Source organism: Caenorhabditis remanei, chromosome V (genome assembly GCF_010183535.1).
Source record: "Caenorhabditis remanei strain PX506 chromosome V, whole genome shotgun sequence".
Taxonomy (NCBI): domain Eukaryota; kingdom Metazoa; phylum Nematoda; class Chromadorea; order Rhabditida; family Rhabditidae; genus Caenorhabditis; species Caenorhabditis remanei.
In genome coordinates, this window is record NC_071332.1 from 5302287 (window position 1) to 5322738 (window position 20452).

The 20452-nt window shown below is 42.0% G+C and overlaps 2 protein-coding genes across 2 annotated transcripts; one reads left to right on the top strand and one right to left on the bottom strand.

The window, feature by feature from the left end:
• Positions 1 to 3756: 3756 nt before the first annotated feature.
• Positions 3757 to 20157, top strand: GCK72_017428 (uncharacterized protein; the record flags this gene model as incomplete). The annotated part of the gene is made up of 11 exons (XM_053732083.1): positions 3757 to 3889; positions 4494 to 11234; positions 11663 to 11781; positions 11841 to 12134; positions 12810 to 12881; positions 14147 to 14981; positions 15029 to 15113; positions 16962 to 17164; positions 19451 to 19601; positions 19660 to 20031; positions 20091 to 20157. 11 exons carry the CDS (start codon positions 3757 to 3759, stop codon positions 20155 to 20157), a joined length of 9072 nt encoding a protein of 3023 aa, XP_053580996.1.
• On the bottom strand, positions 17580 to 18003 carry GCK72_017429 (uncharacterized protein; the record flags this gene model as incomplete). Its single annotated transcript, XM_053732084.1, has 3 exons — positions 17580 to 17744; positions 17791 to 17878; positions 17930 to 18003. The coding sequence occupies 3 exons, from the start codon at positions 18001 to 18003 to the stop codon at positions 17580 to 17582; spliced, it is 327 nt and encodes a 108-aa protein (XP_053580997.1).
• Positions 20158 to 20452: the final 295 nt, after the last annotated feature.

Sequence of the window (20452 nt, forward strand, 5' to 3'; positions counted from 1 at the left end):
TTTCTCCCTTACTAGCACTACTTTTGGAAAATCGAGAAGGGGTGTCCCCCGTCCCTCTTTCCCTCTGCAGAGCTCTGCCTTAGTTTCCTCCGTTGCTCTTTCTTTTCCTTCTCTGTGCTCTCAGGGGCTGCTTCCAAAATGGATCAATTCGTGTTTGTCTCCGTATGCCCTTCTTCAAGAGAAAGAGAGCGGGGGGACCCCTTTTTCCAACAGCAGCTACCACGACGACCTCATTTTCTTTCGAAATACTTTGCCTTTTACATTGATTTTCCCTTTTGCAAACTTTCGAGTTTCGACCCCTCGCTCTTCTTCCTTATCTCTGATCCACCAAACTTCAAGAGCTACACTTCTTTTTTTGTGATTTCCATGTGATTCCAGAACTTTCAGTGTCAATTTCATTTTCAGTCAACCAGTTAACCTCTCTCAGGTGACACCTATACCTCCCTTCAATTCGATTTTTGTTATCAGTCCCACCTTCTTTTTCTTTTGACGGTCAGCTGACCTGATCCTGACGGAGAATGATAAGAGAGTTAAGGGAGAGCACCTACACACACATACCAGATGACCTCATGGCCATGACGAAAGAGTCGAGACCGCGGAAATTTGAATTAGAAATATAAGGAATGGCATGATGATTTAAAAGTATGGAGAGAGAGGAAGCGTGTCATTTAGAACTTATTTTGATATTTCCTTCTCGATGACATTACAGAGTTCAGAAGAATTTTTCTGAGTTCCTATTACGTTTGCTCCAGAATTAGCTTCATTCTGTTGATCTTTCTAAACCCTTGGCTATATTAGCTCCTATTTTGGTTCACTACTTGCAGAAGATAATCTGAGACTAATAAAGATTAGAGGGCTTATGTATATAAAGTACATCTTATGCGTTTGACAAATTTTTGCTGCAATTTTTTCTGAGAGGACGCCACAAGACCCGTTGGCACTAGAAACGGTCACTATGCAGTAGTCAGGCATTTTACGTTCTCAGTTTCGGGGAATTAGGAGATTTTGGCCAGCCGAGTACACTTGTTCAAACTTTTTTATTTAAAACGTTTCGAATTCTCGCTTTCTATACCCATAAAGTGGAAATATCTCTTAAAATCTGAGATTTGCATTTTGTCTTGAATTTCAGAAGGTTGCTCAGGCTCTCAAAAAAGTTCTTGAATAGTTTCAGCAAAACCAAATGCATGTTACTGGCTGATAGATTAGCGTGTCTATCTACTGACATACTCGAACTTTCTAAATTTAAAAATGTTTTTTTTTTAATTTTGGCAAGAAAACCATTTTGTTCTTTTTCTTAATTTGTCAAAAAAAATTCAGGAAGTCATGCCAGAAAGAACATTACCAATAACAGGAAAAACGAAAAAAGTTTTAATTACTCAATTCGTTAGCCATGTCCTTGAAATGACCTTCCCATTCCAACCCATATGACTAATCAGTCCTTTTCAGTCAATTAACTTTATCATCTCACCAGTTTGTTTCGTTCTTTCTCAAAAAAGAAGGGAATCAAAATTGATGAAAAAGGAACTGACTAGTAGGAAGAAGAAACTTTCACTTTACCACATGCTTTTTGTCTCTCTCCCTATTCATCTTATCACACCGTACATCATACAATTTCTATATGATCCTCTCTTCCCATCACGTACACACAAAAACCAGCAAAACCAAAGGGAAAAAGAGGCAAAAAACGTTCGGAGGTGAAAATGCGGTCACGCGGCGATTCGTTTTCCACTGGGCACATAGGGGTCTGCGTCTCTTCTCCGCCTAGACACTACTTCTCTCTCACTTATTTCTGCCATTCAACACTAGAGAGGTACGGAAATGAGAAACACATATTCTCACGCGATTCTGAATTTCTGAATGTGTGTTTATATGTTATGTGGTGTCCCCACTTAATGGCAGGTAATTATCCCTTAGCTTGTTTTGCTCTCCACGGAAGGGTGTGCCATTGAGACCACTTCTTGCTCATCGTTTACTATTTTGCTCCCCCATTTTTAGGTGGTATTTTGCATTTCGCAATTCTTGTTTTTCGCGTTTTTCACCACCCGACCGCCCATCTGTTTTTGTTTGCCCTTAATAGAGAGTCTAGATGTTATTGGAGATTTGATGGTTTTTCAAGGAGGTCTCGGTTTCGAGGTTCTAGGTCAAGCCTTGATTTCTTAAGGAAACATCTGTTCTCTTATGTTCTTTGCTCTGAAGTTTTGACAGCTTGTTTGACAGCAATTCAGAATTCATAAGAAATTTCCTTCCTTCTCTTAGTTGTTTTTTCTGCCAAACCGTTTCTCGAATTCATTATCTTCCATTGGCAACACCATCAATCTTTCTTCTTTTCTTATTTTTTTGAATTCTATCTCTCACAGTCACACTTCTCACTTCGAGTACACACAGTGTAACCCCGAGTAACTTGATCATCATTTTTTTGAAATCCAACCTCCCCCCACGTCCACGTCATCACTCAGCTTTGACCCATCCCACCCCACTACACAAAGTGATTTATGATTCCAACCAATTTCATCGACACGTCTGAACAGAGGGGTCTTACCACGTGCCGTCAATGTTCTAATTGTCTGCGTATCATCATAACGTCCTTTTGGACTATAAACATCACACAATGAGAGAGAAGGGGAAAACTGTAAAAAGTGATGATACAAAGTATGGAAAGAATAACGAGTTCGTTTGTTTATTTGCATTAAGAATTGTTTGTTTATGACCCCCTTTCCATGAAGAGAGGGGGGGGGAGCTCCAGATTATTGTATTGATAACATGGAGAGGACTGGAAAAATAATGAATTGAAAACAACACTTTGATTTGTTTTTAACTCAAAAAGGTTTTGAATTTTAACTTTTTTCTTTTTTCCGTTTTTAGTTGAAATTGTCCAACTTTGAGAGTGTATCAGGGTAATACAGATTGTCCCATCAAGTAGCTTTTTAATGAATTTTTTTGTAGTTGACAACTTTTTTTGTACGGACACTCCCTCAAGAGTTATAGTAATTTTGAGACGACATATCAAAAATCGATCTATTTTGCACTGGTCAATTTGAGGAAGAAATGACTTTGTCGATATGTAACTTGCTAGGGAGTGTCAGTACAAAAATGTTGTCAACTACAAAAATGAAGCTCTACTCTTGGTCTGTACGGTCCAGAAAAAATTTCTTCAGTGTTACCGTAATATCCACTTAAAGTTGGAAATTTTCGACGAAAAACGGCCAAAGTTTGTTTCTTTTTGCCCAGTATTGTATAAGAAAACTCTTGAGAAGGGTGTCTTCTTTTTGCTTCTCTCATTTTCTTGATATCAAACTGCTAAATCCAAGATTCCAAAATCAGAAAATTCGTTTCAACTTCCTGTGTCGCTCATTGATCCATTGAGCACTATCACATCCATTATCTTCTACTCCTCCTTTTCTCCCTCTCACTCATCATCTTCTTTGTCTTTTGAAACGTGTGACTTTCGGATGTCTGTTTGAGAGCTGAGAAGACACGCAGAGATGAACATAGAGGAAAAGAGAAGAGGACAACAACAAAAAGAAAAACAAAGCAGCACACGAGAGGCACAAAAAGTAAGAGATAGGAAGGAATCCTATATCACCTGCGGTGAGACGGCAGCTGTTATATCGAAGAGATAGAATGTACCTGCGTGGAGACACAGACATCACAATCACATGGGTGAACTCTCTCTCTCTCTCGGGGTCCCTTTGAAGAATCGACTGGATTTTCGAGCATTTTTTCGCCCCGTGCTTGAAAGATATCAATCTGTCAGACATGGATGCTGAAATTGATACTACTGATAATGGAGGTGGCAATGAAGAAGACGTTGAAGTGGAGCTGTTCTTTCGGAAGCCACCAGAAATCAACAACTTTGAGTTGGTCAAAACGTTTTGGATTGATCCAACAGGTGAGTAGTTTTTTAAGTGTTTTCCTAGTAGTACATACCGTAAAACCTGAAATAGAGGTGCATCCACTAGCCAAAGTTTGGAGCATTATATCTCGGCTGTCATTAAAGATATTAAAATTTTTTCTACTGAAGAAATATTTTATGAGTATGAAGCTATATTTTGTCAAATATCAACTTTTTGATATTTCCTTTGGGAACCGAGATATACCGCGGAGAAAAGGTGCGCTTCTATTACAGGTTTTACGGTAGTCATTTCTTTTATTTTTTGAGTTTGAAAATGTTTTTTGTTAATTAATTAAATCTTTGTAGCTCTTAGGAACTCACACTTCCTAGATACTTCAGATTATAGATAACCTATTTTGCTTCACGCAGTTTATAATATTTTCAAGATTCCACTTTCTAAAAATAATTCGATCCGAATCCTATCTTTAGAATTTTCTCTTCAATTAAAGAAGATAGAATCAATAATACTTAATTTCCGTTTAATATTTCATGAAAAATTTTCGAAATCTAACTTTGATTTCTTAATCTCTAGCAGCATAAAGCATTTCCTAATTTGCAACATGATAGTTCCAAATCCTAATCCTATCTGACTACTTTCCAGAAGTGATCATTTCAACAAACGATCTTGCTCAAGAAGACCAAAACAATAAACCCTCCTCGGATCCTGAAGTGAAAGTTTTACAACCTCTTGCTCTCCGACCTCTCGAAACTGCTGAGGATGAATCTGGTGGGTCGTCTTGTTCTCATTCGGAAGATGTCCGACTTCCTGATGAAATTCTGGATGAACCTTTGGATGATGAGGTCTTCGAAGAAGAAAATGAAAAGACTGAAAATGTTGAAACAGACCTTGTGTTCCGTCAGCCAAAAGAAAAAGAAATGGAATTGGTTTACACGATTTCAAAGAGTGCAGTTTTCAACTTGGATGATTTGGAAGAAGAGGACGAAGACGTTGATGTTGACCTCTGGTTCCGTGAGCCAACGGACACTCGCTTTGAGCTTGTCTACACAATTCCGTTAATGGAAGACGTGAGTGTTGATTCTTTGGGAGAAACTTTGGAAGATGTGCCTCCTGCCGAAGAACTGGACAACGTTGTTGAAGAAGCGTCGGTCGCCGAATTCACATTCAAACCAATTGAAAATGATGAGGAGACTGAAACAGTGACGACTGAAGTTGTGACTGTGCTGGAACGAGGCGGAGAAGGATCCAGGGATTTCATTGAGAAAGTCAAGTTGACATCAAATGACACTTTCGATAATTTTGATGATGAGGGAGAGGACGCTTTCCAAAATGCATTCGTCAAATCTGTGGAGACTCCGGAGACACCGGTTCCCGAGTATGATAAGAATCAAGAAGATATTATTCATGATGTTTCTGTTTCGGATGTTTTGAAGGATGCCGCGGAGAAACTTCAAATTATTCAAGATTCTGAGAATATTGGAACTTTGAAACAAATTGCATCTGCTCCAGAATTTGTTTCTGATATTCGTACTCCAGAAGGATCTCCTGATGAAACAGAAACTACTCGATTTGAAATCTCTTCAGTTGATGAAATAAACATCAATACAGAGAATGTACCTTTCCTTCAAGTCACTCAAGACACTGATCGAGTTCCAAGCCAGGAGCCATCAGACTATGCTCAACTGGAAAGTATCTCGTCGCCTGATGATGTTCCAGATGTTGACCGAACATTGAATTCGTTGAAGAATGAAGATGTGTTCCCAAAAGAAGCGATTCCAAGTGAAGTGCCAAAAATTGAAGTGACTCCGGAAGCTGAGACTCAACCAGTTGTTGGTCTGGAAGATTCTGGAATAGTGGTGACTCCAGAAGTCGTGGATTTGAGTAAAGAAGATGTAGAAAAAACATTGAATGCTGAAGACGTTATTACAGGAGATGATGGTGTTTTGGTAGCTAAACCAGACGTGTACACTACGGAAAATAAGAATGCAGATGATCCAGTCATCGATCGGGAAGATTCTGGAAAAGTTGAAACCTCAGAAGTTGTTGAATTGAAGCAGGGTGTTATAGAAGCAGCTTTGAATAGTGAAGACGTTCTTTCTGATGCTCATGTGATGCCTCAAAATGAGACTACTCAAGGTGACCAACCTGTTGAAGAAAGCGGTGCAACTGAATCTCCATCTGTTGTGGACTTGAATTCTGAGGTGGTAACGGATTCATTGAATAGTGAAGATGTTAACTCTCAAACCGAGCTCCTTGAAAGCTCCAATCAAACTTCTGAAGACTTGCCTCAATCGGTCTTGAAACTCGAAGACTCCGGAATCGTAGAAACTCCAGATGTGGTCGAGCTAGAAAAAGAGGACATGATAGATGCGCTCAACAGTGAAGACGTTCTCACTAAAGCTGATGGTGTTCAAATGTCGACCGAGATACTCGATAACGAGACTCCGATTGAGGATCAACCTGTTGTGGATCTTGAAGATAGTGGTCCCACGAATATCGTCGGCTTTGATGACGAAGTGGTGGCTGATAATGAAGATGTCCACAAAGAAGATGATGCAACTCCTGGTTTAGATGAGCAGGTGCTGAAACTTGAAGATTCCGGAATTGTAGAAACTCCAGAAATTGTTGCTCTGGACCATCAAGATGTAAAAGATGCTCTCAACAGTGAAGATGCTCTTCTGGAGACTGAAGGTGATCTGGTCTCGTCTGCGGTTACTGAAACTTCGGAAGCAACTCATCAAGCAGCAACTATCGATGGTTCGAATGAAGAAGAAACCCCAGTTGATAATAGCATGATTGGCCTCGAAGATGGTGGAGATGTTGAAACTGCAAGCGTTGTCGAGCTGACCAACGAGATAGCAGCCGATGTTTTGAATAGTGAAGACGTCACTGGAGTCACATCCCTATCAGTTGTTGATTCGGAATTTCATGAAGGAGAACAAGAGTTCAACATTGAAGAAACACCAGTCGTTAAACTCGAGGATTCTGGAGTTGCGGAGACACCAGACATCGTTGAGCTGGATAGAGAAGTGGTAGAAGATGCACTGAACAGCGAAGATGTTGTCAATGAGACTACCGCAGTTGCAGAAGCTTCAGAATCTCACGAGGCAACTCAAGAAGAAGAGCTTCATCAAGAGAAAACGGCTGCTGAAGACACTGTGTTGGGACTTGAAGAAAGTGGAGATGTGGAGCCAGTAGATGTTGTCGCAGTGAGTAACCAAGAGGTAGCCGATGCAATGAATGGCGAAGATGTTGTGAAGGTTGCTGAAGAAGTTGCAGGAGAAGAAGCAGAGCAAGTGAACAGTGAGCTTCCTCCAGAAGCTGAAGAATCCGTGGTGGACTCTCAATCTGAAGAAGAACAAATTTTCATCAAGAACCAAGAAGATCAGGAAAAAGAATCTACTCCAGTTGCTGGAACTGAAGAGGAAACTCTGGTTGAGAAACTGGTTTCAATGGTTGAAGATACTCTGCCTGTGGATGCTATTGCCATTTCTGAAAAGATGGATACTCCTGAAGAATCAAAGGAAACGAAACCAGAAGCATCGAAGCCTGAAAGTGAAAGTATGGTAGAAGCTGATGTTGCCGATAGTTCTGAAGACCAATCTAAACCAGAAGAAGTAGTGCAAAAACTGGTGTCAATGGTTGAAAACGTGCTCCCGGCTGAAACTGTGATTCCTTCGGAAGACGTTGTTTCCGAAGAACATATTGAAGAGAGGGAAGAAGATGAACAGCCTGCAGAAATGTCTGAAAAGCCAACGATCATGGAGAAATTAGTGTCAATGGTGGAGAACATTGTTCCTATGGAAACACAAGATGAATCACTTTCTCCAGATGTAGAAGAACAGGAATCTAATCCAGTTGCAGAAAATTCTGAAGAATCTAAAACTCCAGAAGATACACAACCAGAGGAAACATTTGTGGAGAAGTTTGTCTCAGTTGTAGAAAATGCTCTTCCCGTCGACGTTGTTCTTCCTTCTGAAGACGTGCTTTCTGAAGATCATGTGGAAGAACCAGTCATTGAACTTTCTTCTGAGAACGCTGAAGATTCTACTATTCTGGAGAAGTTGACATCAGTGGTTGAAAGTGTTCTGCCTTCTAAAGATAACAAGAACATTGAGGAAGAAAAGAAGACTGATGAAAATGAAGAGACAGCTACAGAAAACTCAGAACTGCCTGCGGAACCGACCATAATTGAGAAGTTGACTTCAATGGTGGAGAATGTGATTCCTTCCAAAGATTCTGTTCCAGAAGAACCAGTAGATCTCGAGGGAATTCCGAATGAAGAAAATGAAATCAAAGAAGTGGCCGTGGAACCGACTCTAATGGAACAGTTGACTTCAATTGTGGAAAGTGTTCTTCCCACACAGGAACCGATCAAGAACACAGAGGAACCAGCCAATCCAACAGAGTTAGTAGAAAAAGCGACACCAGAAGATTCTGCTGCTCCCGAGCCGACACTTATGGAGAAGCTGACTTCTATGGTGGAGAGTGTTCTTCCTTCGAAAGATGAAGTTTCGGAGGAAAATCATGTTGAAACAACAGTGGAAGTATCTGAAACCAACGATGCTGTTACGGAACCAACAATATTGGAGAAGTTGGCCACAATGGTGGAAAATGTTCTCCCAGCTGATGCGATTCTTCTATCCGATTATGTCCGACAATCCGAGGAGCGTAACTCCGAAGCGAGACAAGCTGAAGAATTGGACCCTAGTGATCAGGTTCCGCTCGTGCAAATAGAGCATCTGGAAGAAGTATCAGCTACTCAAGACTCGGCTGTTACTACTGAAGCTGAAGAAGTTTTTGAACCAGAGGAAGAAAAAGTTTCGGGAGAAATTGTACCTTCTTTTGAAGACACTACTTCTGATGACCGCGCCGGAGAATTTGAAAAACCAAACGAGAGTTTGGCAGAAGCTGATAAGCGTGATGATCTCGACACAGTTCTGGATACTTCTGAAGACCCATCGAAACCGGAAGAAGCCAACCCAGCTCCAGAAGAAACCATGGAGCAAAAACTGGTGTCGATGGTTGAAAACGTGCTCCCAGCTGAAGCTGTGCTCTCTTCTGAAGATGTTGTTTCCGAAGAAGATAAACAGCCTGCAGAAACGTCTGAAAATCCAACGGTCATGGAGAAGTTGGTGCCAATGGTGGAGAACATTATTCCTGTGGAAACTAGTTTGGAAACACAAGATGAATCACTTTCTTCTGCTGTAGAAGAACAAGAATCAAATCGAGTTGAGAAAGATTCTGAAGAAACAAGAACCCCAGAAGATACGCAACCAGAAGAAACATTTGCGGAAAAGTTGGTTTCAATAGTAGAAAATGTTCTTCCTGTGAGCGCTCCCCAAGAAGAACCAAACGACACTCAACGCCACCTGAATGAAGAAAACCAAATAATTTCCACTTCCGATATAATTTTACCCTTTGAAGAGAACACGTCACTCGAAACACCATTTGATGCTGAAGGATTCGCAGAACCACTGGTTGAAAAAGAAAAACAAGAGTCGTTCAAAGAGCCGACTGCCGAGGATATTATCGAAACAGCTGACATCATTCTACCAGTTGAAGAGGAAAAATCAAAGAACATTGAGACACCATTTGATGCAGAGGGTTTTGTTTCTGAAGACCCAGTGGAGACCCCAGTGAAAAATGAAATTCAACAAGAAGACGTCCCAGATGAAACTGAACCTGAGAAGAGTACTGTTGTCGAGGAGTTGCTGGCGATGGCAGTTGATATTCTTCCAATTGATGGGACGGTAGCAGAGAAGATTGAAGAGAAATCGCTAGTTGAGAAGACTACCGTTGAAGCATTCGAAACTCCGAATGAGAAACCAGGAGAATTCAGAGAATCGGGAACTTCCGATCCTGAGCTAGCCGGAGAAGCTGAATATGTTCCAGAAGAATCTCAACCATTACCAGAAAAGTTCGAGAGAGTGAAGAGAGGAGACCAGATGGAGAAGGAAGATGACGAAAACGAAATGCAAGTGGCAACTGTTGAAGTCGAGGTTGACAATGAGCCGCAGGAGATGATTACTCCCAGCATTCAAGTAGTTGAGGTGACTGTGCAATCGGATGATGATCATCCAGAAGATGTCCCAACATCATCTCAAGATACAGAAGAGCCTCTCACAAAAACTGATCAACACCAGGAACCTCATAAGATCACTGACGTCCATTTTGACATTCCGAAACATCATGACGACTATGGTAATGATTACGCTCCATTTGGAACCGAGCCATCTGCTAGAGTGGAATTCAACAACCCAGAAGAATCAAAAGAGGAAGAGGAGGACTTTGTTGCTGAACTCAACTTCCACCCGATCCGTCAATGGAAAGATGAAGATGTCATCTCACTTCAATCACTAAAATCTCTAGTTGCTGAAGTTGGATGCACTACTGATGTATCTGCAGAACCCCAAATTCCGGCAGACAGTGAATCTACTCTGAAAATTCTAAAAGTTGTTCCCTCTGAACCGTCACTAATGGAGCTAGACATCTCCAATGACCCGAGTGTGATCCACGTGCCGATCCCGCTCCTCGAACCAGCTACCAAGTATTTGGAGGAGATGGTGGAGTGGATTATTGCTGATGCAGTGAAGGAAGTAGGTGAGATGGAAGTGGTCACTGAATCGGAGATTAGTGAGATGGTAGCACAAGAATCAGAGAATGAGTGTCCAGTTCCTGAGCCACTTGCTGATCTGAAACTTCCGACGGAGGATGACGAGAAGACTCCGGAACCGGAGACTCCGATTGAGGTGGCCAGAGTGATACCAGTGGAAGTTGAACCAGTCCAAACAATTCCACAGAGACCGCCACGAGCGCCAAAGGTTGAAGGTTCGAAGTTGGACACTTCGAAATCCCTGGATCAGCACAAATCGAAGGTGAGATTCAGACCATTGAACATCAAACTAGGAAGGAGTTATTCCGAGGAACAGCAAAAAGAACTTGTGGAGATGTTGGAGAGACCGTTGACAGTCATCACATCTTCTGAGCAGAAGCCTTCTGAACCCAAACCATCCCCTCTCTCACCAAACACTCTTGATGAATACGAGCATGTTCCGATGATGGATATGCAATCGGTTCCACATTCTCCACAGGAGAAGTTAGAAGAAGTGGTGGAAGAGAATGAAGAACAAAAAGAACCAGAGGACCTTCCAATGGTGGAGCAAGTAGAGCAACCAGTTGGATTTGTGAAGAAAGTTGAAGTGAAAACTGTCGAAACTCCAGAAGATGTCAACGCCCCACAAACTAAAATTTTCATAACGGAAACTAGAATTCTGGGAGCCGGCAAGTCTACCGAATACGTGGATGATGAGGATGGAAGTGAATGTTTGGACTCAATTGGAGATTTGAGTGAAAGGACTATTCAGAGATTCAATACTTCCAGTGAGCAACAGTGTGCTCTTTTGTGGTTTTTTTTTCGAAAGCTAGTTTTTTCAATTTCTAAAAATCATCTCACAAAACAACTCTAGGAAAACTCGAGACTTTGAGAATGCGTCACAGGTTTCTCGGTGTTGAAATTTTATATAATTGGGAATGTTTAAGTTCATTTTTGTAGTTGGACACTTTTTGATAGCTCGACCCACACTCTTGGTACTTAGGAATCTGTGACACATTATAAAAGTTGGCGTTTTCTATTCCATGACCTGAATGAGTAATCTTAGATATTTTGTCTTTGTGTCTAAACTCTCATTACTCTCCACTGCGGTTTCCAACTCATTTTCTAACTTCATTTCCTAACATTTTGAGTTTTTTTCTTCTTTTTATTGAAGTGCTCTTCCTTCCTACCATTATTTCCTCTCACATCTTTCCAGTCGACGATCCATCTATTCGTCGTGACTCTTTCTCCTCAATCTCCTCATTCGGAGACCGTCAAAAGTTCCGAACCGCCATTGAGAACATTCGTCAAGACTTGCTTCCGTTCCAATCTTCCGTTCGTTTATTCTCTCTCACCCAATTATTTTCAATATCTCAACATTCTCTTAATTTCAGGTTTCCCAGTACCTCGATCCATCTGTAAACCCATCTCAACAACTTCTAGTCACCAATTTATCCATGGATTCGCCATCTGACTTGTCGCCAAATGCGCCACCAGCCGGGTATGAGAACACTGCTCAATACCTTGAGAAGCTCCAACAAGAGGACCGCCCATCTGCCGAGGGATCCATCGATTCGAGTGGATTCGAGAAGGTAGATCATGAGAGTCTCGAAGATTACACTGCTCCAGTTCATGATCCAATGCAAAAGTCAGTGTTCGGAAGTCTCACAGCGGATTCTGATGATTTGGTGAGTAATAGAAATTGATGTTTTGATATGGTATAGAGTAACGGTGAAAGTTGGAAAATGTATGCCTTTCTGGTGGTCTAGAAAAAAAGAAAAAACTTCTAGGCGTTATTGACAGTACTATACAATTGAGAGTGAGTTCCACAAGTTTCATAAGGCAAACACCCTTTGGAACCATCAAATTTTATTGGCTGCATTCTCTTTCCCAACAAATGCACACATTCGGAGAAAAAGAGGAAAAAAGTGAAGAAAACTAACAAATCGGTTCCGGAGAGTGCTGTCGTTCTTTATAAAAGAAGAGAGATCCGAACCTGCCCATTTTCTGTTCCACTTTTCACATAGTTTCCAGTCGTCCACGCGTGTAAAATTATAAAATTGGGCGGTGCGGTACTGCGCTTTCTTTCCAATAGCCATTTCTGGGATGTTGTGGTAACTGGATCGGGGAAGGAATCTCAAATTTCCTTTCTTCTTCTTCGTTTTCTTCATAAATATTTGAGCTACTAAGTTAATCCAAATCATGACCATGATATTCGGTGCTTCATCAGTAATCATACCGGAAACAGGGCCAACAGAAAGACAGGTCTCTCTCTCTCTTTCATCGTTACTCTTGAATGAAACTTTAATTTTTTATATTGTAAAACTGGAATGCATGTATTGTGAGGTGACGTGTATATTCAGAAGCCACAACACGGAGACGACGGATTCGTGTTCATCGAACGAAACGAGGCAAACGAGGGGACTCTGAAGAAGGTTGTGCATATATATATTTGCCCCCACTGAAATTTAGTTTGTTATGTAATAGTCATTGTTTGTCCCCACCCTCTGTTATATATCACATGACCCGAATGGAACAATCAACAAGAAAAAAGAGATATTTTGAGAAAGAACCGCGGTCATTTAGAGTGAGAACTGTGACCGATTACTTAATCAGTGAGTGAAACCACCGGAAACTTGCGTCATCTTTCTATCAGCAATATCAAGTATTAGCGATTGCGCTTTATTCGAGGATTTCTATATTTCCACTTGCATCATCTTCTTTTTTCTATCAGCAATATCAAGTTTACCTAGGATTTCTTAGCAATTTGCTAATTTAAGAGCGCTCTGCTGCAATATTGTTGTATTGTTCAAAACCCAGCAGCAGTCACATTCAATAATGACTCAACGCGCGCGCAGTCACTATTGAAAATTGTTTTGGTCTTCTGTTCTTTTTCTCTCTCATTCCCCTCTTCCGGTCACTTCACTATTCCCATTTTCGAAAAGTTTTCGCCTAAAAATTGTAGCGGTGCGAATCGATTTGAATACATATACATATTCCGGAAATTTATGTGCAGAAACAGCAAAAAAGAGCGCCGCGCATTCTTCATTCGATCTTCTTCGCGCTCTCTTTTTTGTGTTTTTCCGCCACTCTCTGAATCTCTCTTCTCGCCTTTCTCCCCATCCATTTTTGTGTTATTTTGTCATTTTTTGGAGAGAAAAACGGAGAAAGGATGCGAACACTAACTTTAGAAACAAAGCTTTCTCTTCTTTTCCTCTGTTTGTTTTGTTTTGTGGCAAATTGCCCATTTTTGTGCAAACGGTTTTAGAATTTCCGTCAATTTCGAATGTTTCGAAAGTTTCGAAAGTTACGAAACAGAGAGAACACCTGTGAGAAATGCAAGAAAAAGTTTCCGGAAAAAAGAGTGAAATTACACTTTTTGGTTCTCAAACATCTCATTCGTTTACGCCAACGCCAGCTGGCCAACAACCCACATTTTGAAAGTAAAACCGAAATGAGTTGCTCATCGATTTTTCCGAAATTTCGCTCTGAAACTGCCTAGAATATAAATATATTTTTGTGTTTTTTTCTCTCTTGTTCCGTTGGCTGCGACATGTCTTTGTCTTCTTCTCACACACACCCTTTATGTTTATGTGGTTAGTACAACCCGGCAACAACAACCCACATTTTGTCTTTAGTCATGACGAATCCTTTATTTTCTAAAATATTACTCCATTTTTAACAATTTCCCAACTTTCAGATGTCATCCCACCACGACGACGTCATCGAGAAAAACTACTTCGGAAGTGCCGACGACGCCGCCACCGCGAAGTTGCTCGAATCGCCGATTGCCGAGGAGGCACGAAAACTTGTTCAAGACGCCGTTGAATCCGCGTCGGAATACTCGAAACACGCTACTGGCGACGATGATGATGAGATCGGACGCGAGTTACTCGACAATGTTCAGCACAAGTTCGAGCAAGTGAAGGAGCCGGTAGCCGACACGTTGCACAAGGCTTACGATGGTCTCGGCGACTTTGTTCATGAGACTGTGCCACAAGCGGTCGACAATTTCGTCGAGGAAGTTAAGAATCGTCTTCCAGAGAGCCCAGTTCCAGAGAAAGTCGAGACTCCGGAACCACTTGTTGATATCCATGATAGTGTTGACCAAGTGCACGATGAGATTGACAATTACTTGAGACGCGAACCAACTCCACCACTAGTGGCGGCTGACGAGAACGCTCCATCCTTCGACGAGAAGCCACAATTCGGAAATCAAACTCCAGAAGAGGATGAGACGACGTACGATCGTAAGGGACCATTGACGATTCCGGAGGAGGTTGAGAAGGCCGCCGCCGCTCACAAGTATGAAGACGAAGATCTTGATGAGTTCGACCCATTGGTCACTGGCGCTACTGGAGCTGCTTTCGGAGTCGCCGTTGGAGCTGCCGCCGCTTCAGAGGCTCTCACTGAAGAGGAGATGTTCGGACATCAGAAGTTCGAGACAGTGCCACGTCCACCAACTCCACCGAAGGAACTCAATGATGACGATGTGAAGCCATCGACCGTCAATTTGGGTCCAGCTCATCATCATTGTGAGTTTTTTTTGTTTTAGTTGCGGTTTTTAAAGTTAGTATTTCAGCACACCCATCATCTCCACACCATTCGATTCTGAAGCATCACGGAGAAGCGTGGTTCGATTTCAAGACTGTTCCACCATGTGGTAGGTTATAACGAGACGAAGAAGTGTGCGAAGCATTCTAATTCTGCTCTTTGTCTCCCGAATTGTGAGAGAAAGAGAATTGTGTCGGCTCTACTACGAGCTGGCTCCAGTAACATACACAACAAGAATAATAGGGGCGGGGTGGGTGGTTTTGGAAGCAAAAGAAGCTTGGTGGAACTACTGGGCGGGGTGGGAAGCTGGTGTAGACGACGGACGGGACGAAAAGGGGCAGCTCAATTTGGCACGACTCCAAGTCGATACGATGCGCGAAAATAGACGGGTGGCTGGTGGAGGGTGCAGATGGCCTGCGTACTGGTCACATGGTTCAATAGAAGAGCCAAAAGAAAAGAAGCACATGCATGCACACACAACAACAACGACGACGACCAGTACTAAGGAAGACGGCCTCCCATATTTGTGTGTCTGCAATGAATGTCTCGTTTTGGATGCTTCGTTTTTTTTCTTTTCTGGTCAGCTGTTTTGTCTAGTTCAACACCTTCTACTAAATTAATCAAGGAAATTGAATGTATTTCTTCAAAGTCTAGATTATCTCCCGATTTTTCTTCACTTTCGCAGAAAGAATCTGCTTTATTTCTCGAATTTCTCCTTTAAATCTTCAGAAAATCAAAAATCGTGGCGAGACCCTCTGAAAAATTTCACCACTGCGCCTTTCCAACCGTAGTTCACCCAGCATTCTTCTTTTACTTTTCAAGTGTGACACACTCGTTTTTTGTCCACTTTCCAATTGAATTGCGGTTTTTCTGTGTCTTTTGGCGAAACAAAAGGAAAGTGTCGCCCTTGTTGCACCCAAAAGTAAGAGAGTACACTTTTGTAAGAGACTCCTGCTTTCCCCCGCAATTCGAATTTGAATTTTGGCGCGCGCTCACCCTGCACTATTTCATCACTTCTAAAAGCGTCGTCGCTGTCTCTTTTCCTATTTTATCCTGCTATTTGAGCTGTATTCCGAAGCTTTTCTTCCTCGAAGGTCCTTAATCCGAAAATTACGCGCGCTCGTTGCTCCACCATTCGAATAATATCCGTTTCGCTAATTAGAATTCACCTCGCATTCTCCATCGCGGCCACCACCACATTTTCTAACTGATTATGCACGATTCATCGTGTGCCCTGCTACGTACTTTGATTCAAATTTATTCATTTCGCAATTTCTGTTTACAAATTTCTTACCTAGTCAGTCATCAAACACCCCCCGATTGTCCCGTGTTCATTTTGTGCCTGTTTTTAATCAATCGCGCTCTCTCCCACCCGTTTTTGTGTTGTTCAACACAACCAGTATAGTGTTAACACAAACCGAATATCAGTCTTTAGACGGTTTCCGCTCGGAATGGCTCAATTTTCGATTGCGTCCGCTCTTTCCGTTTCACTCTGCGCCGCCTAATTATTCATGGACCCAAAGTCTTTTGCGGCAGTCGACACATGACAATAATTGACTGAAAGGCACGTGCGTGTCCTCTTCCGTAATACTTTCTCTTTATTTTCACGCTACCAGTAATATTGTTGTTATAATATAGGTACTAGAGGTAGTAGAAGGTCGTCCATCCGAAAAGGAAAGTTGCTTTGACGATATTTTTGTTGTTACGAAACTATATGGATTTCGAAATCAAATTTTCGCCTTTTGCAACGTTTCAGTAAATAAGTAATAGTAGTAATAGGCTCGCCGCAAAAACATTCGTCAAAATTTGCAACATTTTCGCAACAAAACGCATATCGTTAGCCCCAAGGGGATGCAATGTTCTTGCTTCTCGATTTGTTTCTTTATACTTCTTGTTTTCCTTTTCTTATCTCTCTCTCCTCTATCTTCTTAACTCATCTATTCACATGAATAACACCACAGAAACACACTCGTTGGAACCGAAGAAGAACAAGTGATGAGTAAATTGGGAGCGATCGGACGCGGACTGTACGCGCTCATCGCGTTCGTTGTCAATATTGTTTTGCGAGTTGGACTTAATGTTGCACTTATTGGTGGTGTCGCTGTCAGCGGTTATGAGGCGTACAAGTTCGCCAGAAGCTCGGGAGTTCTTCAGCGAAAAGAGGGTGAGAAACGTCAAGAAGGAGTCGTTAATGTAAAGAAACCATTAGAAAAGGGGATAGACTAGGTCACTGCGAATTGATGGGAGCTGGTTTTTGCCCAAGCGACCTTCGATAGTGGACTTGACCGGGACCCGGTCGTATAAAGATAAAGATATCGGTGTACAATACATACATCTACACACTACTCAGCGTTTCGTTTCAACGGAACGGCAACGAAACCGCAACGAAACGGATATGCCACGCGGTTTCGTTGGGGTTTCGTTGCCGTTTCCTCCGGAATGGTGTGCAACAGAGCGCAGTTGCACGTTTTACACTGATCGCGCTGGTATCCCCCTCCTTCCTTCCGTAAATATAAATAACTGTATGCAATATTAAAGAACAATTTAGATGAGAATATAATTTATTGAGAAACAAAAAATTAACAACCGAAATCATTCTCGTTTTCTAATTGAATGCCGGAAGATGTCCACGTAGCGAGATGAATGTCATCGAAGACTTCCTCCTCTTGAACAAATTGGCTTTCGACGAGCTGTGGACTTTCAGAATTGCGCAGCTTTTCCATGTTGTTCGACATGTGTGTGACCTAAAACCGAATGATTTTCTAAGAAATGTTGAAACATTGAAATTACATTTTCGTTTTCTTTCTTCTCGTAGACTTCCTCATTGACGAATTGCTGTATGTTGAGTGTGACAATGTCGAAGCGTCGTAACTCGATACTGAAAACAAATTACACAAATTTTTAAGTATGTATACAGTGCTCTCTGTACCTTGTCGAAAACAATCCCAGCGAACTTGGTGATGTCGGAAAGGAGGTTCTGAAAATTAACCTCTGAACTTCCATCCTGACTGAGAGCAGCGACTAGCCTGAAAAAGAATATTAGTTAAATACTCGATATTCGACGTCGTCACCTTTTTCATTTGGTTTCTGACAGAAAAGGCTGTGACAACAGTTTTCTGCGATTTTGTTCCATTAGTGCACGGCTACCTGTAAAATAGTTTAACTAATTTTATTCGCAGCATTAATTTTTCTCGCTGAAAATTACCATTACGGAAAAACTAATTTTTAAAAAAACTGGAAAAATATTACTAAAAAAATATTATTTCAACAGAGCTTCGTTTTGACATTCGCGCAAAGTTTAGGGACACTATGCCGATATATCGATTGATTTCCGATTCGTTGTGGTTTCGTGGTGGTTTCGTTGTCGTTTCGTTGAGATTTTTTTCCGTTTTCGTTTCGTTAAACCGAATTTAGGTTTTCGTTTCGTTGCGGTTTCGTTGCCGTTTCGTTAAACCCTCTCTTCCGTTGCCGTTCCGTTGAAACGAAACGCTGAGTAAGAATCGCTTGAGACCCAGAGAGCAGCATTGGAAGAGAGCGCGCGCGGTCACTGTTTCCTTTGTGGCAGTTGGAGGTCTCGAAACTGCAAATGTGAGGAGATAGTATAAAGATCTGGGAGTGTCAGACAGAGCGCTCGCGGAGATAGTTTTTGTTGCGCGGAGGGCGACGGACGGTTGATCGGTTGCCGATTACGGTGACCGCAGTGAGAGACAGGGTGGAGACAAATACGCGGCCGTTCGTGTCACTTTTCTCGTTGCGATCTATTCCGCTTTTGTTGCCTTCTTCACTCTCAGTCAGTGTCGTCTTCGTCAGTGTGCTATCTATTCTACTGCTCGCTAAAAATGGCTCAAACCCGTTTTGTTAACAAAAAGTACACGAAGCAACCGACATGGGTTCCAGCTACAGATTTCCCCGGCAAGAGTGAGTTGGCAGAGAGAGAATGTGGGAGGGTTGGTGATGGAGCTGGGAGTAAACGCGAAAACAGGTGTCTTTCTGTGTCTCCCCGGTGAAGTAGCTTTTTACTCATCTCTTTTTCTTTCTCCTCCCCAATTTTTTGTTTGTTCGTTTCGGCGAGCCGTGCTCTTCTTCTCTTGAAACACGTGTGAGAATATTGATTCGAAAATCGAAAATCCACTCATAATTATATTTCTGTTCCTAAAATGCCGAGTTGTCAGTGCCAAAAAGGCGAGTTTTTTCCCTTATCTTTTGGATCGTGTTTCTTATCAAATGCAAAGAAAACATCATGTCGGGTAAAGTGTCGATCATATTGTTGTCGGGACACGCAATCATCGTTGATCATGTATATGTCAATCTAAAAAAGGAAAGCGAAGACAAAGTTCAATGTCTAGAAACTAAGTAGCTTGTGTTCCAACTCTCACAGTTCGGGTTGAAATCAAAGATGCATTGATAATAATAACTTTGAAAAAAATAATTCTATATAAATAATTTTCAGTCTTGGACGTGATCTACTGGCGCGATGCCAAGAAGTCGGCCATCGTACTCTCGTTGGCTCTTCTCGCCCTCTTCATCCTCGCCAAGTACCCACTTCTCACCGTCGTCACCTACTCCCTTCTTCTTGCTCTCGGAGCTGCCGCTGGATTCCGGTAAGTCACTTTTAAAGCACACCCATTGACTACAACCATAAATGAGTGCGGTTTCCAGCGCCTACAAGAAGATCGAAGCTCAAATCAAGAAGACCGACACTGAGAACCCATTCAACGAGATTCTCGCCAAGGACTTGTCCCTTCCGCAAGAGAAGGTTCACGCTCAGGCCGATGTTATCACCGAGCACGCCACCTGCGTTGCCAACAAGTTGAAGAAGCTCATCTTTGTCGAGAGCCCATTGGAATCTATCAAATTCGGACTTATCCTCTGGTCTTTGACATACGTCGCCTCGTGGTTCTCTGGATGCACCCTCGCCGTTCTCGCTCTTCTCGGAACATTCTCGATTCCAAAGGTTTACGAAGCTAACCAAGACGCCATCGACCCCCATCTCGCCACCATCTCCGGACACCTCAAGAACGTCCAGAACTTGTAAGTTTCTCATAACTTCCTCAAATCTTGTACAGAAATTGGAATGTTTCAACTTTCAGGATCGACGAGAAACTCCCATTCCTCCGCAGCGCTCCAGTCGCCGCCGAAGAGAAGAAGGATCAATAAATCAGCTCGATTCTTCGCCATCTGAACACCTTTTGCCATTGTTCTTCCAAATAATTCCGCATTTTTTGTTCTATCTTCTCACACACCCCACTCCCTCAAAAAATCGCTTCTATCCCTTTTTCCTCTTGACATTTTCAGGCTTTTCTTCCCCCATAATGCGTGTCTTCTTGTAGAATGTAATGTCGATCAAGTAGATTTCAGCTATTGCTTACATTTCCTATAATCGACCTATTTTTGCCCCCGTCACCAAAAAACGCACCCATCCCCCATTCACACATAATTATTTGTACTGTAT